Below are 27,879 nucleotides of genomic sequence, written 5' to 3' on the forward strand. Positions count from 1 at the left end.
TAAGCTGTATTCCTCACTAAGATTTTTACAATCTTTGCAAGGATAAGATATATTATTTATACAATAAGAGATTAGATGCAAAGTCTGTAAACATTTTAAACTAGAACTATTAAGACTAGAACAGGAAAGAATTGAGGTGTATTTAAAAAGACAATGAATTAAGAACGAGGAGATCAAGGTGCACTAGGAATACCATTTATTCTTAGTAAGCTACAATTTTTTCACCTTAAAAGTGGGAAAGCTCTACATTATTTCTAAGGTTGCCTAGTGTTGAAATTATTGAATCATTTCAAGGATATAAAAGCATAATCTTCATTCACATTATTCCATATAAAAGAAAAAAGTATAAAATCATTTTTAACCTAACCTATATTCTACCTTTTCTTTTTCCTATTTGAGTCTACTCTTAAAACATGAAATTCTCAAGGATTATCATCACAAGCAAATAATCCCCCCCAATTAAAAAAACGTGAACCACAAAAGACATCAATAGAATGAATACCTGCCATAAACTGAATGATCTCCTAAAAGTAAAAATTAAACATTTCTTTCTTGAGACTACTAGAGTGCATTCAATCTTCAGAAAAATTCTAATTTAGTATTCTCCAATACCATAAAGTATTTTAAACTAGGAATAGATGAGGGAAAACTCAATACACACTTTAGGGGGAGAAGTTGTAAGGTGGGATAAAAAGAACCCCGAGTTAGAAATCAGGAGACCAAGTTATAAAGAATTTTATTCCCCATATTAATTTCCCTCCAAAGGGCAAGTGTTTTGACTGAAGTTTTCAGATTCAAATGAGTTAGTCTCGTGACATTTTACTCTGATAATCATGGCTTGCCTCAAAAACAGCAAAAATCAAATCAAACCAACTACTTCGAGAAACTTGTTGAAGGCACACTTCCAAGTTCAGGCCCCACATCAATTCCACACGTGGGCTCATGTGTCCCACAAGTCCATCGATGACACCAAAGATTATCCCTCAAAATGAGATTAAAAACATACCCTTGCATTGCTTTGGCAATAAAAGGGTAACCTTACTTCAAGTAAATCCTCGACGCCGAATCTGAGGGAAAAAGGACTTAAGTAAGTAGACCAGACCCGGCCCCGGCGTCTCCGGAAGGGAAGAGGAACTCAGGGATCCGCGGCAGGGGCAGACGGCCCCAAAGCGCGAGACTCCGCCCCGGGGTCCCGAGACGCCCTCAGGACCTGCCAGTAGGTGAAGGCTACCGGTAGGTGAAGGCTCGGGCGGTTGGGGCCTGGGGTCCACCCCTCGGCGAAGAGCCACAGAGGCCTGTGCGTGTTAGTCACTGACAGACTCACCTCGGCGTCTTCTTTGCACTGTGGGAGCGAGGGGAACTCCAGCTTCACGTCCTCCATGGTCCTGGCCCGTGGGTTTGTGGGTGGGGCCGGATAGGAGTGGGAGTTACCCGCCGGCCGACCCTCGGGCAGGCAGTGGCGGTGAAAGGAAAGGTAGACTGGAGGACTGACCGGGAGGCAGCGGGCTTACAACTAACACACGAAGACTATAGGGTCTCGACGACTCCGGCGGCGACAGCCGGGAAGAGGGTTGGGCGGCTCGTACCCGGCCGCCATGCTGCTGCCGTCTTCCTCCCCCCCGTGCTTCCGCGCCCCTCAGGCCGCCCAGGCTCTAGCACCAACACGAGCCCTACAACCGTCTCCCTTCCTTCCCCCTCCCGCCGTCCCCGCGCCAGCCCAGCCAATCCCAGCCTACGCTTGCCTTCGGCCCGCCCCCACTGCGGCCGCCAGGTGTCAGCGCGCCGCCGCCCCGCCCCTTCGCGAGCGCGCAGACGCGGGGGGGGCGGGGCCCTGGAGGCGCCCGGGCGGGAGCTCGCTGGGTGTGGAGGAGGTGGGGCTGCCGCAGGAGGGAGAACGGAGGACGGTCCTGGGAAAGGCAGTGGGATAATCTGAAACAACTCTGCCCTTTCCGGATCCAACGCAAATCCCTACTTGGGTGTAAGAACCGGGATACATCCTAGTCACCATAAACTGGCATACGAAAGGAAACTATAGTTTTCTCCCCTCTTGAGAATCCTGCGCAATCTGTGGTGAGGTACCAAGAGTAATGAAGAGTTCACCTGAAAATTATGTAATGCCACACAGAGAATAAAATACTATCACTTTTAAGCAAATCGAAACGGTGTACTTTTAACAATACCTGGGAATATGACAACTGGAAAATATCAAGAAAAAATCTTAAATAAGAATAATTCATAATAATTTGTACATAATACTGACGGTCTCTTTAATTTTAAGCTTATTACACTTCAACGTATTATTAAACTATAAACTATATGGCTTTGAATATCTTTTTAAAAGAAGTTTAAAAAAAAAAGGAGTTTGAATCAGTTAATACTATACTGTTAATAAAGTTCAGGTATATAACACTTTCTCTGGGTCTAGAGAGATAATGGTATCTTTTTTGTTTTTAAACAGATGAAGAAAATTAAGATTAGTGTAAGAACCCACACTTAAACGTTCAATATTTGTACACCAAACTTACTCTTTAAAAAACACCCCCCCACCACCACCAAAGTAAAAAAGTGAAAGTCATTCAATAACTGAACTGCAAATTACAATGGAAAGAATAAAAAAGATCACATTGAAATTTGACCTAAACCTGACATCCTATTACTTTTTAGTCATATTTATGAAACACTCTAAATACACAGAGAAATAGAACTGTTTAATAATTTTGAGTGTTAAATGGCTAGTTGAGGGCTCCATTTTCTTTATCACTATCTATAAATGGTTCTTTTAGTTATAAAAAGGCACACATTACTCTGCTAGCAAGTTTTTTATTTGAAGAATGATTTTATAATTACCTGAGTCATATCCACTTCTTCAGGTTTACTAAACTGAAGACAGTTTCTTTAACTGTACCTTTAATAACACAATCTTAACTGATGCCCAATGGTGATTTCCTGTTATAATTTGTTAAAGCTTTAATTGCCACATAATATGAAAAAGAATTGTGTGTAGGTAACAGAACTTTTGTTTTGAACACTTCTGACATCAACACCCCCTACATCAGACACTCTGAGCCTGGTATCCATAGATACCTAGAGTCCATGGGTGAGCTTGGGAAATAATACATCTCGTAAGTTTTAATATATGCAAAATTGTGTGTACATATGTGTAAATTTTTCTGAGAAGAGTGAACAAACCTCCTCAAAAGGAAACTATCATCTTACAAAAATCAAGAAAACCAAGTCACATTTAATAGCAAACATTACTTTTAATCATAATCTTAAAAAAAGGTTATGGATGTGCATGTACTGTATCAATCAACTATCATACAGCCTAATCATAGTAGGCAAAGAATAAATAAAGACTTTCTGGAAGGAGGAATATATAGATATAGACTCTCTCTCTCTCTCACACACACATCTATGTTACATATAATAAAACAGTCTCGAACACTGAGTGTAGGTAGTGTTTTAAAATTCAAAAATCTATGATCTAAATAAAACTTCATCTTGGTTATTAGTTTATTATACTTACTAAAGAACCTAATAGACCATAGTAGATGTAGTCTTATAAAAGACAAGAATATCTGTAGAAGAACTGAATTAAACAGATTTTATTAAACTTTTTAGGATGAGGAAAACAAGTGATATAAAATAAGTCATAAGAAATGCTCCCTGGTACTACTATCTCAAACCATTTTCAAGGTTTTACAAAATACTCATACAGCAAATACAAAAAGCTTCAACATACTCTTCTGACTTCTGCTGCAATAAATGCAACATTAACAAACATACAAATTTCCTCTGTACTTCTTAAAAGCAGAATTACCGAATTACTAATTTTTACAATGTTATTCATACACATTTTTATTCATATGCTATTAATGAGATCATTGCCAATACATACATTATTTTCCTTAACTTTTTTTAAATTAAGCGAAGAGATGTCATGCAGCCATCAAAAACCTTACAGTAAATTATACAGGTTTGTAGTCCAATTTAGACTCTAGCTTCTTAGAATCAGCCACTTTCCTGACTGCTTTCATGAAGTCTTCCTGTACTACAAAATCATGATCAGCACGAATTGCAAACATACCTGTGGAAAATAAAGCAACATGACTGCTATATTTAATATATGATTATTTATTAAAAATAACAAAGGGTAAGTGAAATGGGTGAAGGTGGTCAAAAGGTACAAACTTCCACTTAAAAAAGTCAGTCCTGGGGATGTAATGTATAGCATGGTGACTATACTTATTAACACTGCATTTTATATTTGAAAGTTGCTAAGAGTAGATCACAAGAAAAATATTTTTCTATGTGTGATGATGGAATGTTAACTAGACTTTCTGTAGTTGTCATTTCATAATATCTACAAATACTTAATTATGATGTTGTACACATGAAACTAAATGTCAATTTAGTTTATATGTCAATTAAAACTACATCTCAATTAAAAAAACTTTAAAGTAAATAATGTAATATTATTCTATGGAATAAATGTGAAGGAACCCAGATGTACTACTTCTCAGCAATCAGTTCCAATTTGTTAAAAACCACTATCATTGTTCAACTAATTTCCATAGCTATAGTGAGCATTATTTTCCAAACCAAAAATTAGGAAACAATGAGACAATTATCTGGATACTTAACTCCAGCTCATACAGTCCCTGTATCCAATGGCATCTTGAAAAAACCAAGAAAAGTGAAAGTAAAAGTGAAGTCGCTCAGTCAAGTCCAACTCTTTGCGACCCCATGGACTGTAGCCTACCAGGGTCCTCCGTCCATGGGATTTTCCAGGCAAGAGTACTGGAGTGGGCTGCCACTTCCTTCTCCAGGGGATCTTCCCAACCCAGGGATCAAACCCAGGTCTCCTGCATTGCAGACAGATGCTTTACTGTCTGAGCCACCATGGAAGCCAAAAAACAAAACCCAACTATCAACAATATATACACATTTTAGGCAGTCTTTCTTAACTCTACATGCAGCAATCCCCTGGAAGGAGGGAGTGCATGTATGGTTTGCAGCTGCTGCTGCTAAGTCACATCAGTCGTGTCCGACTCTGTACCACCCCATAAACAGCAGCCCACCAGGCTCCTCTGTTTCTGGGATTTTTCCAGGCAAGAATACTGGAGTGGGTTGCCATTTCCTTCTCCAATGTATGAAATGAATAGTGAAAGTGAAGTCACTCAGTTGTGTCCGACTCGTCAAGACCCCATGGACTGTAGCCTACCAGGCTCCTGGGTCTATGGGATTTTCCAGGCAAGAGTACTGGAGTGGGTTGCCATTGCCTTCTCCAATCTATGGTTTGGGAAAACACAAAACAACTCCAGTAATTTTGATAGCTTTTCCTTGTTAATAATCAAAAGCTCAAAGAATAAGAATTAAAGAAAGTCAACAGTGGGTTTTAACAAAAACCAATGGCATTATTGATGTAAGAAAATTTACCTTTTTTCATGTACAAATTGATAATATGACTTTCATATTCAAATACCACAATTCAATTTTTGCTTTCAAATTTTTGACAAGTTACGTGTCAAATACTACTTGACAAGGAGGTAAAGGTTTGTGTTTTTAAAAAACATTAATTGTGTCATGGATGTAGGTCCCAGATTTTTAGACAATCCTAATTTCATGATAAGTTAAAACTGGTAAGATAAAATTATCTATTAAATAAATGAATCCTACTACTATTTTCACTGAGGATCTGCTTATACTGAATTTTCACTAACATGAAATGACTGGGTTGCAATAGAAAATTTCAAGGGTTGCTTCCGGTCTTCCCTTTCAAGATTTCTATATAAGGAATCTTGGCAAGAGTTATTCTGGGCTATCCTCAGAAATTAGGTGAATGGAAATGACTAGTTTTTTTTAACAGTGAAGTTTTAAAATCTGTTTAGAAGGCTGTAATTAAATTAGGCAAGCTAATTTTCCAAACCTTGTGCATATTACTGTTTCCAAATCATTTTTAGTGAATGAGTGAATCTGAGACACATTCTAATCCAAAAAGAAAAATAATCTCAGAAATCAAAAAGAAAGATTTGAATGGAAAAAGACAACTAGAATTGAATTAAATACATTTTAACTCACACAAAGATATGTTAACAAAAAAAGCTTGAAGCTGAATAAAAAGAAAACCAAAGAAATTCAGTATGTCTCCAGATGAGAAGCCCAAAAAGCTTAAATTTTAATCCACACACAAGTTACAATTCTTTATTGGGAAACAGCTAAAAATAAACTATAAAAAATGTGGGAAAAAGAATATAACTTAATGGAATCAGCTTTTAAAATTATGATACTACTTTTGTTTGGATTTCAGTGTCACCAAAATAATTTTCTAATAATTTGGTCCAATGTAGATTTTGAAAGGAGAATATCGTTAAGTTGTGGGCTTCCCTGATGGCTCAGTTGGTAAAGCGTCTGCCAGCAATGTGGGAGACCCAGCCAGGTTCGATCCCTGGGTTGGGAAGATACCCTGGAGAAGGAAATGACAATCCACTCCAGTACTCTTGCCTGGAAAATTCCATGGACGGAGGAGCCTGGTAGGCTAGAGTCCATGGAGTTCCAAGAGTCGGACTCGACTGAGCGACTTCACTTTGCTTTGCTTTTAGTTCAGGTTACTGAGTTTACCTCAATGTTTTTGTTTATTAATGAGTCTTTGTGAGCATGATTTACTGTGACTTCTACTGAGTCTCTGGACCTGCAGATTTTGATCCAGATACTGAGTCACAGTATACCCATGAAGATACTCCTATGGAGAAGCCTGTCTGAGCAGCCTCTTTAAACACTGGTGAATTTACAAGAAACGTTAAAAATAAGGCTAAAGGTAAAATGAAAACAAGAGGAAATCACATATTGTAATACTTAAAAAACTGTTCATGTGAAACCTATTAAAGTCTAAAATCTACTGCAGATATTAATTTTTTAATTTAAAAATTTTGTGTGGAGGACAAATCTAAGTGAGTCTATAGGGTTTTAAAGCCACTTGGTACCAGAAATAAAAATCACACAATTCGCAGAGAAAATTACACTAAAAAACTACTACATTTCCACAAGTTGCATGAACACAACATTCATAAATCAATCTTTCAAATTTAACTACTGGCTGACTAGTATCAGGAGGCTTGTCAACCATTTTGCAGCAGATACCCCCAGTGCTGGCTGGGTTGGATTTCTACCACAGGTGTGGCAGAGTTCTGTATGGTCTCAGACTTACTCCAGAGGGACAGCATGCTATCACATGCATGTCTTTCCATACCCTACCCAGAGGCATCTGTAAGTGCCAAGAAGTTAACTTTCCCAAGGGGATCTCGTCCCATGGAGGAACAGAGGATAAGAGCTGGTAAATAAATGCTCTGGTCTCCCGTATTTCAGCCAGACAATCCTGGAAAGAATTCTGGATGTTTCTCTGAAGCTTCATCAGAATCTAACACCTCCTGCCTACAATAGTTACGTCAGCGATGTACCCTTGTAACAGCTTTCCCTCTCCGTATCTCACTTTTCCTGTTCTCTCCTACTTCTTGGAATCAATTTCCCAGAAAATAACAAACACTCAAAACCTTGCAAAGTCCAGGCTCTGCATTTGGACAAACCCAGGCACATTTTTAGCAAATGAAACAAATAAAAATCAAGAGCAAAAACTGTACTTTAAATCCTTACCTGCTTCAGTGCAAACATTTCTTAGGTCTGCTCCATTAAAGCCATCTGAAAGCTTCACAATTGCTTCATAATCTGTTTAAGAAAAATACTGGAAATTAGTTGTAAAAAAATTAGTTACAGTAGACATTTACTTGATTTATGACCATATAGAAAATTTAATTTAAGAGCTTGCTTTGAAATAAGTCAGCTAGGCATCATCTGTGTCACTATTCCACAATATCAACAACTAAAAGCAATACTTCTGTTAAGTAAACCAGCACCAAGCAGAAATAAACATAATTCTAAAACTCTAAAACCAAGAAACAATCAAGATCTGAAAGCATCTTAACCTGTTTCTACACACAGACACAATTAAACACATGTGAACTCCAGGTATCTGTCAAGTTATGACTCAAACTGTAACCAAGTATCTAATTTGAACAATAGAACATTCAAAACCAACTGTAACCTCATTGGAATTTAATCATTAAAACAAATACAAAATACACCAAAAATAAGTCATCAGACATCATTTTATCACACACAATTTTAAATGCTAGCGTGAATACTGGCTAGGTTTTCTGGTTTCTGTGAAAGCTCCAAGTGGTGAGATCAATGATAATAATAACAGCTATGTGACCTTTCTGTCCATATGACAGACTTGAAGAGCTGCTGATTAGGGTAAGCAATTATAGACTTGATGAAGGATAAGAAGAAGAGAGACAGCAAAGGCTACTACAATGTGAAAATCTGTGATAAGGCACCTGTGTCAGGCAATCCAGAATATGTGAATCTCTATCTGAAATCACACAGAGAATTCATCAGTCTTCACTTATCTCTCTCTCTCCTAGATCATTACCATCAGCATAAAAAAAAAAGTGTTGTAAATTCCTCCACTTTAAGGAAAACTCTCCCAATTCCTAATCTCCATTTCTGCTGCACCTCCATGTTTTCTCCCCTTTGCTAAAGAACTCCTAAAAGAAGCGTCTAAACTCAATGCCTCATGGTTTCATCTCTCTGACACCAATCTGCACAAGGCTCTCACTCCTACCACTCCAAAGAAATTTCTTTTCATGAGCTCACCAATGATCCTCATGTAGTAAATCCAATCTCAGAACTCTTATCATCATGCCCACTGTCAGCATCTGACAGGAAATTAATCCCTCCTTAAAATAATTTCTTCATTTATCTTCCAGGATACCACCAGCTCCTGGTTAATTCCGACCTCTATAACTATCCTTTCTCAGTCTCCTTTGACGGTTTTTCCTCTCAATTTCTTAATGCTAGAATTAGTTCAGTTTTAAAAAAAACCCTTCTATATCCATGGTCACTTCCCTAGAACCATTTTTATGCTGACATTACCCATGTTTATGGCTCCAGCACAGACCTCTCCAATGAACTACTGATGCACCAAGAAATACTAATCAACATCTTTTTTTGGTTATCTAACTGGCATCTCAAATTAAATATTGCCAGAATCAAATTTTTCATTCTCCCTCTAAAACTTAATCTTTCTAGTCTTACCTCAAATTTAATTGATGGCAATTCCATCTGTCCAGTTGCGTGAGTCAAAAACCTATGTCATTCCTGGTTTTCTCTTTAGCTCACACCCTACATCTGATTCCTTAGCATGTCCTATGACCTCTATTTTAAAAACATGTCCAGAATCACATTAGTACAAAAGATTCTGCTACCTCCTTAGGCCAAGCCACCATCATCTTTTGCCTGCATTACTGAAATAACCTCCTTATTGATCCTCTTGTTTCTATCCTTGTCTCTCTAGTTGCAGCCAGAATGATCTTATTTAACATAAGTGAATTTTGAAAAATTTACAAATGATATAATGCCTGGAACTTAAAAATCCAGAGGGAAAGTAAAAGGTAGGAAAGATTACAGATGAAACAAGATTGGCCAAGAGTTAATTACTGAAGCTGGGGAATTAATACTGGATAAAATGATACTCATCTTTACTTTTATGTATTTCCAATTTTCTGCAATAGAAGGTTAAATAATAAAAAGGTCATATCATTCCTCTGCTCACAATCCTCCAATGGCATCCATACCACTAAAAACAAAAGCCAAAGTTCCTACTCAGTGGCCTCAATAAGACTCTACACAACCTGATTCCCATTACTTCTACGATTTATTTCACTTGCTGCTGCTGCAAAGTCATTTCAGTTGTGACCAACTCTTTGCAACCTTAAGGGATGTAGCCCACCAGGCTCCTCTGTCCATGGGATTTCCCAGGCAAGAACACTGGAGTGGGTTGCCACGCCCTCCTCCAGGGGAATCTCCCCAGCCCAGGGATCAAACCCACCTCTGCTGGATAGTAGGCAGATTCTTTCCTGCTGAGCCACCAGGGAAGCCCACTTCACTACTACTGTCCCAGTGACTCTGCCACAGACACCTGGATCTCAATGCTGGCCCTGGAGTGTTCCAGGAATGCACCTACTTCAGGGTCTTCTTACTTGCTGATCCTTCTGCATGATCTTTCCCCAAATGTCCTTCTAGGTCACTACTTAAAAATCACTTTGGTAAAGCCTTCCCTGTGCTTCCCCCTCCCTACCTCCATTCAAAAATGTATACATGTTCATACCTGCTCCTGGCATTGCCTATTCCCCCTTTTGTGCTTTATTTTTCTCCATAGTACTTATCATCATCTAATAACTATGATATTAGGCAAGTCAAGATGGCAGAGTAGAAGGACATGCACTCATCTTCTGCAAGAACTCCAAAATTACAACTCACTGCTGAACAAATATTGACATGCGAATGCTGGTTCCCACCAAAAAGACACCCCACATCCAAGGGAAAAGGAGAAGCCCTAGCAAGATGGTTCAGTTCAGTTCAGTCACTCAGTTGTGTCTAACTCTTTGCGACCCCATGAATCGCAGCACGCCAGGCCTCCCTGTCCATCACCAACTTCCGGAATTTACTCAAACCCATGTCCATTGAGTCGGTGATGTCATCCAGCCATTTCATCCTCTGCCGTCCCCTTCTCCTCCTGCCCCCAATCCCTCCCAGCATCACGATCTTTTCCAATGAGTCAACTTTTCCCATGAGGTAGTCAAAGTACTGGAGTTTCAGCTTCAGCATCAGTCCTTCCAATGAACACCCAGGACTGATCTCCTTGAGGATGGACTGGTTGGATCTCCTTGCAGTCCAAGGGACTCTCAAGAGTCTTCTCTAACACCACAGTTCAAAAGCATCAATTTTTCGGCACTCAGCTTTCTTCACTGTCCAACTCTCACATCCATACATAACTACTGGAAAAACCATAGCCTTGACCAGATGGACCTTTGTTGGCAAAGTCATGTCTCTGCTTTTTAATATGCTATCTAGGTTGGTCATAACTTTCCTTCCAAGGAGTAAGCGTCTTTTAATTTCATGGCTGCAATCACCATCTGCAGTGATTTTGGAGCCCCCAAAAATAAAGTCTGACACTGTTTCCACTATTTCCCCATCTATTTCCCATGAAGTGATGGGACCAGATGCCATGATCTTAGTTTTCTGAATGGTAAGCTTTAAGCCAACTTTTTCACTCTCCTCTTTCACTTTCATCAAGAGGCTTTTTAGTTCATCTTCACTTTCTGCCATAAGGGTTAGGAGGGGCAAAATCATGTTTAGAATCAAATCCCATACCAACCAGAGACACTTGGAGGGCTCAAACACACCTTGTGTGCACCACGACCCAGAGACCCCACAGAGATTGAGCCAGAACAGTGTCTGAGTGTCTCCTGTGGAGGTGTGGGTCAGCAGTGGCCGGCCACAAGGACAGGGGCTCTGAGTGCAGCAGACCTGGCTATGCCATAAACCTTCTTGGAGGTCGCCATTAACCCATCATAGAGCCGCCAGAACTTATGTAGAACTTGGAGGGCACAAACAAAACCTTGTGTGCACCAGGACCCAAGAGATAGGAGCAGTGACCCAACAAGAAACTGACCCAGACTTGCCCTTGAGTGTCCAGGAGTCTCTGGTGAAGGCGTGGGTCGGTGGTGTCTGCTGCGGGGTCAGGGACACTGAGTGCAGTGGTGCGTGCATGGGACCTTTTGAAGGAAGTCACCACTATCTTCATTACCTCCACCACAGTTTGTCCTCAGGTCAAATGATAGGGAGGGAACACAGCCCATCAATAGAAAACTGGATTAAAGATTTACTGAGCATTGTCCCAAGGCTTGTCCCACCCATCAGACAAGAACCAGTTTCCCCCTCAGTCAGTCTCTGCCATCAGGAAGTTTCCATAAGCCTTTTGTCCTTATCCATCAGAGGGCAACAGAATGAAAACCACAATCAAAGAAAACTAACCAAACTGATCTGGACCACAGCCTTGTCTAAATCAAAGAAACTATGACCCAGGCAGTGTAGGGCCACCTAAGATGGACGGGTCATGGTGAAGAGTTCCAACAAAACACGGTCCACTGGAGAAGGGAACCCTATGAACAGTATGAAAAGGCAAAAAGATCGGACACTGAAAGATGAACTCCCCAGGTTGGCAGGTGCCCAGTATGCTACCGGAGATCAGTGGAGAAATAACTCCAGAAAGAATGAAGAGACGGAGCCAAAGAAAAAACAACACACCCAGCTGTGGATGTGACTGGTGATGGAAGTAAAGTCCTGTGTTGTAAAGAGCAATACTGCATAGGAACCTGGAATGTTAGGTCTACCAATCAAGGCAAACTGGAAGTGGTCAAACATGAGATGGCAAGAGTGAACATTGACATTTGAGGAATCAGTGAACTAAAATGGACTGGAATGGATGAATTTAACTCAGATGACTATTATAACTACTACTGTGGGCAAAAATCCTTTAAAAGAAATGGAATAGCCCTCATAGTCAACAAAAGAGTGTAAAATGCAGTACTTGGACGCAATCTCAAAGACAACAGAATGATCTCTTTTCGTTTGCAAGGCAAACCATTCAATATCACAGTAATTCAAGTCTCTGCCCAGACCAGTAATGCTGAAGAAGCTGAAGTTGAATGGTTCTATGAAAACCTACAAGACCTTCTAGAATTAACACCAAAAAAGACGGTTTTTCATTATAGGAGACTGGAATGCAAAAGTAGGAAGTCAAGAGATATCTGGAATAAAAGGCAAATTTGGCCTTGGATTACAAAATGCAATAGGGCAAAGGCTAACAGAGTTTTGCCAAGAGAAAACACTGGTCTTAGAAAACACCCTCTTCCAACAACACAAGAGAAGATTCTACACATGGACAACACCAGAGGGTCAATACTGAAATCAGATTGATTATATCCTTTGCAGCGAAAGATGAAGAAGCTCTATACAGTCAGCAAAAACAAGACCTGGAGCTGACCGTGGCCCAGGTCATGACCTCCTTATTGCCAAATTCAGACTTAAATTGAAGAAGGTAGAGAAAAACACCAGACCATTCAGGTATGACCTAAATCAAATCCCTTACATTATAAAGTGAAAGTGACAAATAGATTCAAGGGATTATATCTGATAGACAGAGTGCCTGAAGAACTATGGACAGAGGTTTGTGACACTGTATAGGAGGCAGTGATCAAGACCATTCCTAAGAAAAAGAAATGCAAAAAGGCAAAATGGTTGTCTCAGGAGGCCTTAGAAATAGCTGAGAAAAGAAGAAAAGCTAAAGGCAAAGGAGAAAAGGAAAGATACACCCATTTGAATGCAGAGTCCCAAAGAAAAACAAGGCGATAAGAAAGCCTCCTTCAGTGATCAATGCAAAGAAATAGAGGAAAACAATAGAATGGGAAAGACAGTGACCTCTTCAACAAAATTAGATACCAAGGGAACATTTTCATGCAAAGATGAGCACAATAAAGGACAGAAATGGTATGGACCTAACAGAAGCAAAAGATACTAAGAAGAGGTGGCAAGAATACACAGAAGAACTTTACGAAAAAGACCTTCATGACCCAGATAACCACCATGGTGTACTCACTCACCTCAAGTCAGACATCCTAAAATGTGAAGTCAAGAGGGCCTTAGAAAGCGTCACTAAGAACAAAGCTAGTGGAGGTGATGGAATTCCAGTTGAGCTATTTCAAATCCTAAAAGATGATGCTGTGAAAGTGCTGCACTCAATATGCCAGCAAATCTGGAAAATGCAGCAGTGGCCACAGGACTGGAAAAGGTCAGTTTTCATTCCAATCCCAAAGAAGGGCAATGCCAAAGAATGTTTAAACTACTGCACAACTGCACTCATCTCACACACTAGCAAAATAACGCTCAAAATTCACCAAGCCAGGCTTCAACAGTACGTGACCCGAGAACTTCCAGATGTTCAAGCTGGATTTAGAAAAGGCAGAGGAACCAGAGATCAAATTGCTAACATCCGCTGGATCATCGAGAAAGCAAGAGAGTTCCAGAAAGACATCTATTTCTGCTTTATTGGCTATGCCAAAGCCTTTGACTCTGTGGATTATAACAAACTGTAAAATTCTTCAAGAGACAGGAATACCAGACCACCTGACCTGCCTTCTGAGAAATCTGTATGCAGGTCAAGAAGCAACAGTTAGAACTGGACATGGAACAACAGACTGCTTCCAAATCAGGAAAGAAATACATCAAGGCTGTATACTGTCACCCTGCTTATTTAACTTGTATGCAGAGTGCATCAGGTGAAATGCCAGGCTCAATGAAGCACAAGCTGGAATCAAGATTGCTGGAAGAAATATCAATAAGCTCAGATATGCAGATGGCACCACTCTTATGGCAGAAAAGTGAAGAAAAACTAAAGAGCCTCTTGATGAAAATGAAAGAGGAGAGTGAAAAAGTTGGCTTAAAACTCAACATTCAAAAAACTAAAATTATGGCATCTGGTCCCATCACTTAATGGCAAATGGATGTGGAAACAGTGAGAGATTTTATTTTGGGGGGCTCCAAAATCACTGCAGATGGTCACTGCAGCCATGAAATTAAGATGCTTGCTCCTTGGAAGAAAAGCTATGACCAATCTAAATGGTGTATTAAAAAGCAGAGACATTACTTTACCAAGAAAGGTCTGTCTGTTCAAAGCTATGGTTTTTCCAGTACTCATGTATGGACGTGAGAGTTGGTCTATAAAAAAAGCTGAGTGCCGAAGAATTGATGCTTTTGACCTGTGGTGTTGGAGAAGACTCTTGAGAGTCCCTTGGACTGCAAGGAGATTCAACCAGTCCATCCTAAAGGAAATCAGTCCTGAATATTCATTGGAAGGACCGAAGCTAAAGCTGACACTCGAATACTTTGGCCACCTGATGAGAACTGACTCACTAGAAAAGACCCTGATGCTGGGAAAGAATGAAGGCAGAAGGAGAAGGGGACGACAGAGGACGAGATGGTTAGATGGCTTCACTGACTTGATGGACATGAGTTTGAGTAAGCTATGGGAACTAGTGATAGACAAGGAGGCCTGGCGTGCTACAGTCCACGGGTTTGCAAAGAGTCGGACATGACTGATCGACTGAACTGAACTGAACTGAATATACTAGACTGTTGACTCTGAAGAACACAAAGGGTATAGGCATCAGCTCTCTGAGTAATCGAAAATCTGTACATAACTTATAGTCAGCCTTCCATATCCATGATTCTGCATCTGTGTATTCAACCAAAGTCAGTCAGGTAGTACTACAGCATTTACTAAAGAAAAAGATCCCCATATAAGCCGATACACACAGTTCAATCCCATGTTGCTCAAGAGTCAACTGAATATTTAACTCACTTCACCTGTCTCTGCTAACAAGTTATATGAAGGCAGGAACTTGTCTGTTTTGTTCATTGCTATATCCTTGGCACTTAGAACAATTCAGCATATAGCTGATGCTCAATAACTATTAGGTGAATTCAAGAACACCATGTTTTCTGAATCTAAAACTCAATTTGGTAGACTATCGGTAATATCGAGTAGTATTTTGCTTCATGGTTACCAAATGTGAAAATATAAAAAATAAGCTATTTCCTTACCTATTTCACCGTGCTTTGTAATGGGACCTGCATGGATTTTCAGTATATCTAACCTTGCTTGTTCGTTTGGTAAATCAATATCTGAAAATAAGAAAATTATAAAAAATGCTATTACAGTCAGGTTTTTTTCTTTGTTAAATAGAGTAGGGCATGAGGAGGAGGTTTGGGATAGAGAAATAGACATAGACAAAGAGAAATGGACAACAGGCAAAGAAATTTAACTCACGTATTTTTCTATCTAATCTGCCTGGACGAAGCAAAGCAGGATCCAGTGTATCTGGTCTGTTGGTAGCCATGATCATTTTAACTCTATGCAGAGTATCAAATCCATCCATTTGATTCAGTAGCTAAGAATGTATTTGTGAATATAAATCAAAGGTACATTTTATAAAATAGCCCAACCATTAAAAAACTCAGACACAACTTTTATATGCCTAAAGCCATGAAATGTATTGCTTTACAGATAGATATATGATGTGCAGAATGATCATTTGATGGAATATATTTTTCATGCTAAAAGTTCCAAGATAGATTTTTTAACTATATACCTTTCTACATATATATACTTTTCTACTTTCTATTAGACTAGGTCTAATAAATCTGAAGGCATCCATCTAATCAAAACTTATGAAACTAAACTATGTGAATCTGACTTCCTATGTTTGAATTTTTTGATAGAATGTTTTAAAATAAAAATAACTAACATTTCAAGTGCTTATAGTATGTCAGATATAAAATTTACATTAACATAAGCGGACACAATGATTTTCTACAAATCTGATAACAAATCCATTCAATATCTTTTCAAATAATTCTATTATACACAGAAATACTGAGACACCTAACGTATTTCCTTCGATTTCTAAAGCTTTCTTGAGTAAATGCTGGAAAATCTAACTGCATTCAATAACATCTTTAAAACAAAGTTAATCTAACAATATGTCTATTTCTTCATGTCAACATGTCTGACATTCCCAAAATGTTAGCTACACAGCATATCAGTTACATCAATAAAACTAGCATGTGCTGCTTTAAAAATAACTCAATTCAAGACTTCTAAACGACCCTACAACTAACTTTGAAATACTGTGTATTTTCTGAGCAGACCAGAAAAATTTATAAAAAAGTTTTCAAATACCCACACTGAGACAGAAACTGACAATGTGTTACCTATGCTACCTATCTATTTATAGAAGTTGGAAAATGTGTTCAAAATCTTGACATCACTTTCACAGAACTTAGAGTGGGAAAAAGCTTTAATATACATTTCAATATCCCAGCATCCATCTTCAATAATCAAAACAATTTTAGCTTTCTTTTGTTGTCAACAACAGAGGAAAGTATTAGTAATTTTCAGAATAGCCTAATACATAATCACAACTCCTTTATTGTTACCAGTTTTAATATATTTGTCACTTGTAAAATATCTTAATAAAACTAATATAAGTCACATTCACAACACAAGTAGAATATATAATTTAAATATTTAAATGGTCAGTCTGCTCAAAATACAGAACAGTAGAGCAGTAAATCAAAAGAAAATTTGTGGATATCTCTATTGTTTTCTAGGACTCATTTTCTTACTAGAGACTGTGCCAGAGAAAAGTGCTCATTACTGTCAATATTTTCGAATTTCATACATAAGTGCATTCCTCATTTAAACCATTGAACATATTTTGACTTTCAAATATCCAATGTATACTTATTCATTTTATAAATACTGATTTTCTTCTAAACCACTTTTACCAACTATTACCTCCATTAAAGTTCTCTGAATCTCTCTATCGGCTGAAGTACCCTCAGAAAACCGACGACCACCTAAAATAATGATATGGAAACTTATGTGTTACTCTTCCTCTTTAAGCATCATTTAAGAAAACAATATGAAAATGTTAGTTCTAGGTTTTAAAGTATTAAGACGAAAAGTAATTAACAAAACTATACTGATAAAAGTAGAATTGATTTTGGTTATGTTTCTCATTTTCTCAATGTTAAAGTTTATTTATTAAGATTGGTTAAACTTTAAGAATTAAAAAAATAACATTCAATTCATCTTGCTACTTCACAGAAGTTGCAATTAGAGGTGAAAAGAGATGGAAAAGTTTTAGATTTAAAAAAATTTTCCTGACACTTTCAAGAAAAGTTTAAAATAAATTTTAAAAAGTGTTATTCTTACCAATAGCATCTATTTCATCCATAAAAATGATGCATGGCTGATGGTCCCTGGCATAATTAAACATTTCTCTGATCAAACGAGCACTTTCACCAATGTACTTGTCTACTATAGAACTAGATACAACCTGATTAAAGGAAAAACATTAAGATAAACATAAGACAATTCAAATTTAATTTCAACAACTACACAAAGAATCTTCCCTTTACCTTTAGGAAATTGCAATCCAGCTGGCTAGCCACAGCTCGTGCCAAGAGTGTTTTTCCTGTACCTGGCAATGAAAAAATAAGTAATTTTTGAAAAGCAATATAAATTTGAGGGAAAGTAAGATAAATTTTCAAAAGCTTTTAAGAATGTAATCCTTTGAATAGTAAATTTTGCAAAAGGAGGCTATGTCCTGAACAGAATTTCCATTTTATTCAAAACATCCTAATTTTATTTTAAGCCAACCAAATACATAACTCTAGAAATATACCAAACCCTACTTACTAACAGCCTATGATGGAAACTTGCACATTAAAATCCACTGGTCTATACTGCACACTGAGTGAATCTTTACTTATGATATTTACATATGACATTTAGGTATGATACTGTAACATTAAGCATTGGCTATTTGGAACTATTGATTCAGTGGATTATTAAAATCTTCTAAACACTGGCATTTTCCAATATACAATATTTTAAAAATCACATTTGCTAATACCATCACCAATCTCACCCTGTCCTGTATTAACACATTGGAAAGTTGTCAAGCTCACAGTACCAGATATCGTTTTCAAAAACTCAAATTTTCATGCGAAAGTTCCAATTTTATCAATGGTTTAACATGATTAGCTAACTTCATTCATTTTTTAAAAAATATGTGCAAGGTTACCAATAACCGGTCTGATAATTAATTGTAAATTTTCCTTTCAAGTAAAATGGTACTCTGTGAAAAGCAGTGAATTTAGCAGACAACTGAATAACTGCACAAATGGTTTTCTTGGAGATATCTACCACATTAAGAATGCAATAGAAGTATTTTAAAGTATTTTCCATTTCCTCACAAAATACAAGACATTATTCGAGGATCAAAAGTTCATATTTTTACAAGTTTATCACAGACATTTTAAAGTGAAACTGGCCTCTTTTCATACTGCACATGCTGAGTGGCCACAAAGACAGTGACTATTGTAATATTTTGTGCCATTGACTTAATTGATTCATGCTACATCATGAGCAGCCTTGCACCATCAGCATAGATGTTAGCTGCCTTTTTTAATGTGTTGACATCTTACTATTACAAGAGTAAGTTCTGACCTGGCAGATGCCCTGAAAGTATCTCTGGGGTACCCAGAGATCTGTGAACCACATGGGACAACTGGCTAGAATCACACAGCATGTTAAGATATACACTTATGAAACATAAGACTAAGCAAGCCTAAGAAAATTTTAAGACACACATCTCCAGTTGCCTCCTTACTCTGAACAGAAAGAAGGCTGAAATGGTGACATTAAATATTTCCATCTTATTGTTTTATTCATTGATTCATACTGAGATAGACATAGCTTAATACCAACCTGGTGGTCCATATAACAAACAGCCTTTTGGAGGTATTATTCCTACACGCTGGAATAATTCTGGGTTTGTAAGAGGTAATTCTATTACCTAGAAAAGAAGTTGCAGGTTTCTTAAAGAGTTAACATTTTAACGTACTTTCAAATATTTTAAGTACAGTATGAGCTGTTACGTACACGCATAATTCATAATAGATCCAGAATTCGGTGCTATGTAAAACCATTTATATTAGAGGTCTTTTTTCAGGCAGATGTAAGATATCTCTTAAATCTAAAGAGCTTAAAATATTTTAAAAATTAATTAAAAAGCATGTGGTGGAACTTCCCTGGTGGTCCAGTGCCTAAGACTCCACACTCTCAATGCAGAAGACTGGGCTGGGGAACTAGATCCTGCATGCTACAATTAAGATGAGGACAGTCAAATAAATACATAAAAATACTCGTTTTTTCAAAAAAGCATGTGGTAATTTGTACTACTTATTTAGCACACTTGTTAAAACAACCACACACTTGGCAGGAGTGATGGTTGCACAGGCATATAACCTGTCAAAACATACTTGAACTGTACATTTAAAAATTTGTACATTTAAAATTTCACTGAATATAAATTATGCATCAACAAAAACATTATACTACAAAAAAATCAGTTAAGCAAAAAAACCCAAAAAGATCCACACTATTTTGCATTTGAATACAACAAAAATTATTATAAAATTTCCACTAAAAGAAATGTTATTTAAAATTTTCTTAGGTTGGCATTTTGTCATAGTAGTCTTAACAAAACCATAAATTCTGCTCTTAATGCTCTAGTTCAGTTCAGTTGCTCAGCTGTGTCCAACTTTCTGCGACCCCATGGATTGCAGCATGCCAGGCTTCCCTGTCCAACACCAACTCCTATAGCTTGCTCAAACTCAAGTCCATCGCGTTGTTGATGCCATCCAACCATCTCATCCTCTGTCATCCATCCTCTTTTCCTCGCACTTTCAATCTTTCCCAACACCTGGGTCTTTTCCAATGAATCGGTTCTTCACATTAGGTGGCTAAGGTATTCGAGTGTCAGCTTCAGCTTCAGTCCTTCCAATGAATATTCAGGACTGAGTTCCTTTAGGATGGACTGGTTGGATCTCCTTGCAGTCCAAGGGACTCTCAAGAGTCTTCTCCAACACCACACTTCAAAAGCATCAATTCTTCAGCACTCAGCTTTCTTTTTAATCTAACTCTCACATCCATACATGACTACTGGAAAAACCATAGCTTTGAACAGACAGACCTTTGTTGGTAAAATAATGTCTCTGCTTTTTAATAGGCAGTTTAGGTTGGTCATAGCTTTTCCTTCAAGGAGCAAATGTCTTTTAATTTCATGGCTGCAGTGATCATCTGCAGTGATTTTTGAGCCTAAAAAAATGAAGTCTGCCACTGTTTACCAGTAACTTGAGAGAGAAACTTTTATTGAATAGTTGTGCACATAAGGTATGATTAAGACATACCAAAATTGTGGGCAATTAATATTCTCAACTGTCTGAAGATGGAAAAGGGGACTGCTTATTCATGGTGTGTATGTTTAATATTCTCAACTGTCTGCAGTTGTCCATGGTGTGTGTGTATGTGTAATTTACTCTCAACTGTCTGCCTATGTCCATGGTATGTGTGTATAATTAATATTCTCAACTGTCTGCAGATGGAAAAGGGGACTGCATGTTCATGGTGTGTGTGTGTGTGTTTAATTAATATTCACAACTGCAGATGTCCATGGTGTGTGTGTGTGTGTAATTTATTCTCAACTGTCTGCCTATGTCCATAGTACGTGTGTGTAATTAATATTCTCAACTGTCTGCCAATCGAAAAGGGACTGCATGTACGTGGTGGGTGTGTGTGTGTGTGTGTGAGAGAGAGAGAGAGAGAAAGAGAGAGAGAGGGAGATTCTGCTCCTATGGCTGATGCAGCAAACCACTGTAAAAGATTTCACTGTTTCATGAAGCACCAGTTGTGTCTGCCCTTTCATTAACTACTAAGTGAAAATAAAAGGCTTTTATTTATGTTTAAGCCAGTGCTTCCTCAAGTATGGTTAAAAAAATAAAAATAAAAAAGCTTGGTTTCATAATCATCTGGAATGCTTGCTTATTTTTGTTTTTTAGGGCACACCATGAGGCACATGGTATCATTGTCTCCCAACCAGGTCTGGGACCCAGGGTCCCAGCACAGGGAGTAGAGAGTCTTAACCACTGGACAGCAATGCAAGTCCCCCAGAATGCTTGTTTAAATGCCAATTCCTGTGGATTCTACTCCTAATCCATTACATCAAAACCATGCAGAGAGCTTAAGAATCTGCACCTTTAATAAGAGTTCCAGAAAATTTAAAGTGCTGAAATCAGATAATGTAAGCTTTTCTAACTAACCAAATTCATTCGAGTATTTCCATCCTAAATTAGGATGAAATCAATAGGGCAATGTAATCTGCTTAAAAGAGAATTGTTAAGAAGCTATCTGTGCTGTGAAGCAAGGCAATCCTGATTTGATTCTTCACCTAGGACGTAATTGCTTCTGTTGTTCAGTCGCTAAGCTATGCCCCACTCTGTGACCCCACGGACTGCTGCACACCATTTATGCCACCCAAAGCCAGTATTTCTCTTAAATGACAGTAAATAGCTTTAACAAAATAAAATATGTAAGGCACAGATAACTTACTCTATTATAACTTGACTTGAAGTCGCTCAGTCGTGTCCGACTCTTTGGGACCCCATGGACTATAGCCTACCACGCTCCTCTGTCCATGGGATTTTCCAGGCAAGAGTACTGGAGTGGTTTGCCATTGCCTTCTCCATTACAAGGGTAATAGTATAACGAGGTTGTAGAAAAACTACATTTCACACACTAACCAAACGTGCTCCAACCCAAGTAAATTACGAGATAATTAAAAGTAACAGATAGCATGAGCACTGGATTATATCCATTATTCAATATATATCAATTATTCTTAGTTTTTTTCCCCTTCTTTGTCACAAAAAAAGAGCAAGATTTTTCTAACACCAAATTATATCCAAATTACAAAAACCTGTAATTTTTATAGCTAGAGCCTCAGAGCTATTTTTCTCAGCGAAAATACTATTTATGTAATATTCAGTAAACGTTATTTGGACAAAGTAATTTTACATCCTCTCTCTTCCTTCAGGCATTTCTTTTTCATGGTCACTTATTTATTTTTGATACAAAATGTACATGACACGTCTTAACAGATAGCCTACGCACCACCACACACGTAGAGCCTGGCCCCTAGGACAGAGGTGGGGCAGGGAGGGGAGCTGGGAGCGCTGCCATCTGCCTTCTCAGCCTCCCCAGACTGCAGTCCAGGCTCCAGAGACCCAGACACCACAGGCGCTGGCCTTCATGTATTTTAAAACCAGTACTATTTCTTGGTTAAGTTCAGAGAACAAAGCATACACCACCAACCTCTCTTAATTCCCGAATCTGTTCTGAGAGCCCTCCAATCTCAGAATAAGAAACATTCCCAGGGTCCTCATGAGACATGTTGTAAACCAATGGATCCACTTCTCTTGGCAAGTATCTGTAATGATAAAGTGTGTACTTTTCTTTTAAAAGATGTATTTTGTCTCAGCCTACAAAGAGTATAAATGACTTGCTTATACAAGAACCTGGAGGAGATCTTATAAAATCATGTTTAAATTAATCTGAAATTAGTAAAACCAGAAAAATGGCAAAATATTCAGTGACCTCAGGAAGCATCTATTTTGGATAAAATCTTCCCTCTATGACAATAAAAGGTTAACTAAATAGCACAAGAAACCTACCTCATGATAGTTAGTGTAGTCATATCCAAAGCAACTCTTGTTCCTGGCTTCAGCTTACTTTTGTCAAGCTAATTTTATAAAACAGAAAGTGTTACATAAACATTTGAAAGAGGGAATAACAGTCTACAAGAGCATAGTTAGAAGCCAAATAATCATTTTTACCCTTCAGAGAGAACACTAATATTAGATTATAAACAACACACAGTAATTCAAAGTTATCTCCCTCTGCCCCTTAAAAAAGTGCCCTTTTGTGCAATCTCAGTGTGAAATGTGAAACCCCTAATACACAAAATTTGAGGAGGCAACGACTTTGTTTTTGAAGCAGGAACTGACTGCAATATTTTACTTTCAAGGCTCACTATTTAATAGTTGTGCTCATCATTTTGATTTTGGCACTGTAGTACAGTGACTTTGGAAGCTGGTACCACAGTATATATATAGAAATCCCTTAGTGAACATTTGTGAAGAAAGAAAGGAAACCATCTTACAAGTACGTCCATTAAATTTGTTTTAAAAACTATGGTTTGTGCTCCCTTTGGCAGCACATATACTAAAATTGGAACGATATAAAGATTAGTGTGGCCCCTGCACAAGGATGACACACAAATTCGTGAAGCGTTCCATAATTTTTAAGGAAGATGTGGTATATATACACTATGGAATATTACTCAGCCATTAAAAAGAATTCATTTGAATCAGTTCTAATGAGATGGATGAAACTGAAGCCCATTATACAGAGTGAAGTAAGCCAGAAAAGATAAAAACCAATACAATATACTAACACATATATTTATGGAATTTAAAAAGATGGTAAAGATAACCCTATATGCAAAACAGAAAAAGAGACACAGATGTACAGAACAGACTTTGGGACTATGTAGGAGAAGGCGAGGGTGGGATGTTCAGAGAGAACAGCATTGAAATAAGTATACTATCAAGGGTGAAACATCACCAGCCCAGGTTGGATGCATGAGACAAGTGCTCAGTGCTCGTGCACTGGGAAGACTGAGGGATGGGATGGAGAGGGAGGTGGGAGGGGGGATCGGGATGGGGAACACATGTAAATCCATGGCTGATTCATGTCAATGTACGGCAAAAGCCACTACAATAAATAAATAAATAAAAACTATGGTTTTGAGAAGAATATACTCCATGATCACAGTAGATAAGGGAGAAATGCACTGTTTCCCTCTAGAGATTTTTTTTTATTAAAATTCTAAAGAATAAAAAAAAATCCCAGTAACCTTCATTCATGCCTTTGCTACATGTCAGACACTATGATAAACATATTTCATGTTAAGTTGAATCATACTAAATAATTTATTGGCATATTTAGGCAGTGTAACTTATTTGGGTAGAGTTGGATAGAATCTATCCAGAGAGATTCAAATCAGGCTCAGGCTGTTTCTCAAAAAAAAGTTACTTTTCAATAGTTTAGAAAACTGCTTGTTAATACAATTTCAGAATCACACAAATTACTGAACTGTTTTCACAGAATTTTGCAGAGTGCTTGGTTTAGGATTTAGTGCTAGTTAAAATGAAGTGGGAGGCTTCCCTGGTGGTTCAGTGGTAAAGAATCTGCCTGCCAATGCAGAAGACAAATGCAGGAGACATGGATTCAATCCCTGGGTCAGAAGATCCCCTGGAGGAAGAAATGGCACCGCACTCCAGTGTTCTCAATTTCGTGGGCAGAGGAGCCTAGAGAGCAACAGTCCATGGAGTTGCAAAGAGTTGGACGAGATAGAGCAAGTTGAAGTGGAAGCAAGCTAAATACTAGGTTTAATATAATGGATTAAACTAAAATATTTCCCAGATACAGTAGTTTCCCCTCCCTTATTTATAAATGGAAACTTTATCATAATAAGTATGTATGTACAGTAAAAAATATAACACATATAGGTCTGGTATATGCCTAGGTTTTAGGCATCCACTGGTAATCTTGGAACATATCCCCCACCGATGAGGGACTACTGTACTTGAAACAAGAGCTTAAACAGAGATCAATAAGAAATTATTTCATTTGTATCTATAGGCAATACATATTCTGGCCTTTCTAATATTTTTCAGCTTTCAAATGCTCTACTGCCCTCATACAATCATCAAATATCTTTAAATGCCTACTTCTGGCATCCAAAGGGTCCTGAAAGGGACATAAATATCCTTTGTGGGATTAGGCATCTAAAACTTTGATTTAGAAAATATCATCCCACTTATATGTAAGCAAAATCTTAAGACTGAACTTAGTCCCTGGGTAAAATTCCATTCTATAGCCATGTCGGATCAATGTTTTAAAACCCGAATCTGATATAACAAATACTCAGAGAAAGCTCTTCCAATGAGTTTTTTAAAATTTGCTAAAGATATTTCCTAAAGAATAGAGCAGTACATAAATTGCCTTCCGTGGTTACTAAATAATTCAAATCTATTTGTCACTTTTTGACTGCAAGATAAAGCTTGGAGTTATTTCAATCTGCTTATTCTAATCTAAACGAATTCATACAAAATCAATTTAACCTATAATAAAGTTGATAAGTAATATTTCTGAATGTCTAAAGTGTAATTTATAAGGTTTAATACTATTAAGTCTTCTTCAAAAAGAGACATTAAAATAAGATAATCAGTTATTTTTCAGTTCTAAGATTCCTTGATTTCTCTGTGTGTAGAGTTGACTGAGCTAATGCAATCAATTAGAAAAGTAGACTTCCAAGATGGCTCAGCCAGTAAGAATCCGCTTGCAATCCAGAAGACCTGGGTTCGATCCCTGGGTTGGGAAGATCCCCTGGAGAAGGGAAAAGGCTACCCACTCCAGTATTCTGGCCTGGAGAATTACACAGACTATACAGTCCATGGGGTCACAAACAGTGGGACACAACTGAGCTCTCAGTTCAGTTCACCAGGAGTCAAATCCATGGTTTGAGTTTAGGCTTTGCTAATAATTAGCTATATCTGAACAAGTCACCTTTGGGAGTTATGGGCATAATTTCTAACTTGCCCACCTGGAAAATTAAATAACTTATTTGAAAGCACTTTTGTCAATTATAAAGTACTATACAAATATAAAATGTTACCTGTCGACGACAACCCACAACATATCTCGGTCCATTTGTAGCTTTAACAATGACTAAAGGGGAAAAAAGAAATGAAAATACAAATTGAAACACAGAAAGTAAAACTAAATATATCCACATTGATGGCAGGCTGAGTTTTATTTCTGTTCTCCAAAGGACAAGAGTTGAAAAAAAACTCAGTCTATGCAAGAATATCATCTACCTTCATTATAATCATTTAAGCAATAAGCATTCAAAGATCGTGACAGAAAGGAGGTAAGCCTGCTCTTTTTCTCTTTACTAACAATCTAATATACTTACATTTTTCTTCAGTTAACTGCTTAAGTACTTCACCCACAATCTAATAAAGAAAAAAGAGAGCATTATTTTTTGCCAAGAGCTAAAAAAATAAACCACCATCACCCTCTACATCCCAAACTCCATTACCTACCTGCCCAACACTTTGTAGAGCCTTCAGATCATTTTCAGATTTTTCATACTGCTTGGTAAGTTCTTTTAATTGTTCCCTTACTGAAATAATATAATTTGAACATTTTTAAAATTAAGTAATCTTCGCGAGTTTAAGCCACCAAATCTTAATTTTTGTCTGTTTCACTTTACATTTATTTTATACTCACTGTATCAAACCACACAAAAGTAACAATGCTGATTGTAGATGACATGTTTCAAAACGAAATATTAAAGAGAAAGCATGTATTTTTATTTTCTTGATCGGCAATACTTACTTCTTTGAGCACATTTTAGGTAACATTCTTTACAGATACAGACCTTCTGACATTTCCGGATCTGAGATTACAAATCCGAATAATAAGAGTTAGACCCTCCTCACTTCATCTAACTACATGGACTGTTATCCTCTGGCTTTTTAACCTAAATAAAGCTCCACAGAACTATGGTTAAGGTTTTCATTCATTACGTCGGTGACGGTGCATTAAGAAAAAATACAAAACTCTTATTTAGTTCAGGAGGTAAGGGAAACGTGTGTACTTAATGCAGGACAATTCAAAAACACGAGTAAAGACGAAGAGGGCTATTACTGACCGATACGCCTTATCCCTTAAACCCCATGTTCGGCTTTCCACTCCACTAACAAGCCAACCCCCCCCCCCCCCCCAGAATCTCATCTCTTGCTTGAGCTTCTCTGACTCAAGTCTTTTCCCCGCTCCGGGTCCCGGGGCTCCAACAACACTGCACTCCTTGCACCTCAACCTGGGAAACATCTCTGACCAACTTCTTCCCCACTCTTTCTCGGGTCATTTTCCACGTTCATCTCAGAATTGGGGGTGTTCTGTCTGTCACCTGGACCAGACTAGACCATTTCCACGCCCGAAAAGGCTCGGCTTCCCAAGTTCTGGGAGGAATGACAAAGCGCCTTGTCCCTGGACCGAGGCCTTCTCATCTCCAGGACTCGGTTGCCGAACTCGGCAAAAGGCCTCCGCTTTGTCAGAGACAGAAGCGGGTCCAGGTACGACATTATGTGGAAAGAAAGGTGCACTCACACTCCTTGAGACGGCCGTCAATCTCTTTGTGCTCCAGCAGTTTCTTGCGGTAGTCCTGAAGCGCCTTATCTCTAGGGTCCGCCATGATGAGAAGCCGTCGCTCATAGGGGATGCCGGGAATGGCCATGGCCGCCCGGGCGGGGGGAAGGGGCGGGGCGAGGGAGGAGCGCCTCCCTGGAAGGGCAGGTTCCCAGGTGACCCCGCCCCTTCCG

General features: G+C 38.2%; 2 protein-coding genes and 1 non-coding gene across 3 annotated transcripts in view; 1 reads left to right on the top strand and 2 right to left on the bottom strand.

Annotated features, from left to right (window-relative positions):
- The window catches only part of STYX (serine/threonine/tyrosine interacting protein), a 45,266-nt gene extending 43,590 nt beyond the window's left edge, over positions 1-1,676 (bottom strand). Inside the window, exon 1 of the mRNA XM_065940228.1 lies at positions 1,325-1,676. Within this exon, the coding sequence (XP_065796300.1) occupies positions 1,325-1,381 (57 nt within the window). The 5' untranslated portion in view covers positions 1,382-1,676. The remainder of the gene's footprint in view (positions 1-1,324) is intronic.
- Positions 1,677-3,590: 1,914 nt separating this feature from the next.
- On the bottom strand, positions 3,591-27,797 carry PSMC6 (proteasome 26S subunit, ATPase 6). The gene is made up of 14 exons (XM_065940250.1): positions 27,668-27,797; positions 26,599-26,678; positions 26,469-26,508; positions 26,169-26,221; positions 23,101-23,168; positions 22,742-22,856; positions 19,298-19,385; positions 17,944-18,005; positions 17,738-17,861; positions 17,318-17,379; positions 15,788-15,908; positions 15,562-15,642; positions 7,651-7,722; positions 3,591-4,087 (listed from the first exon to the last, which is right to left on the bottom strand). The coding sequence occupies exons 1-14, from the start codon at positions 27,792-27,794 to the stop codon at positions 3,969-3,971; spliced, it is 1,212 nt and encodes a 403-aa protein (XP_065796322.1). The 5' UTR covers positions 27,795-27,797; the 3' UTR covers positions 3,591-3,968.
- On the top strand, positions 23,627-23,730 carry LOC136172735 (U6 spliceosomal RNA). Its single transcript, XR_010664084.1, has one exon. It is a non-coding gene; the product is annotated as a U6 spliceosomal RNA (small nuclear RNA).
- Positions 27,798-27,879: the final 82 nt, after the last annotated feature.

Source organism: Muntiacus reevesi, chromosome 7 (assembly GCF_963930625.1).
Source record: "Muntiacus reevesi chromosome 7, mMunRee1.1, whole genome shotgun sequence".
In the NCBI taxonomy this organism is placed as follows: domain Eukaryota; kingdom Metazoa; phylum Chordata; class Mammalia; order Artiodactyla; family Cervidae; genus Muntiacus; species Muntiacus reevesi.

Coding starts and splice junctions, on each gene's coding strand:
- PSMC6 (XM_065940250.1), bottom strand. CDS start 27,794: ATGGCCATTCCCGGCATCCCCTATGAGCGACGGCTTCTCATCATGGCG. Junction 26,222..26,468: donor GCAGTTAACTGAAGAAAAAT/GTAAGTATATTA, acceptor TTTCCCCTTTAG/TCATTGTTAAAGCTACAAAT. Junction 4,088..7,650: donor AAATGTTTGCACTGAAGCAG/GTAAGGATTTAA, acceptor TATTTTCCACAG/GTATGTTTGCAATTCGTGCT.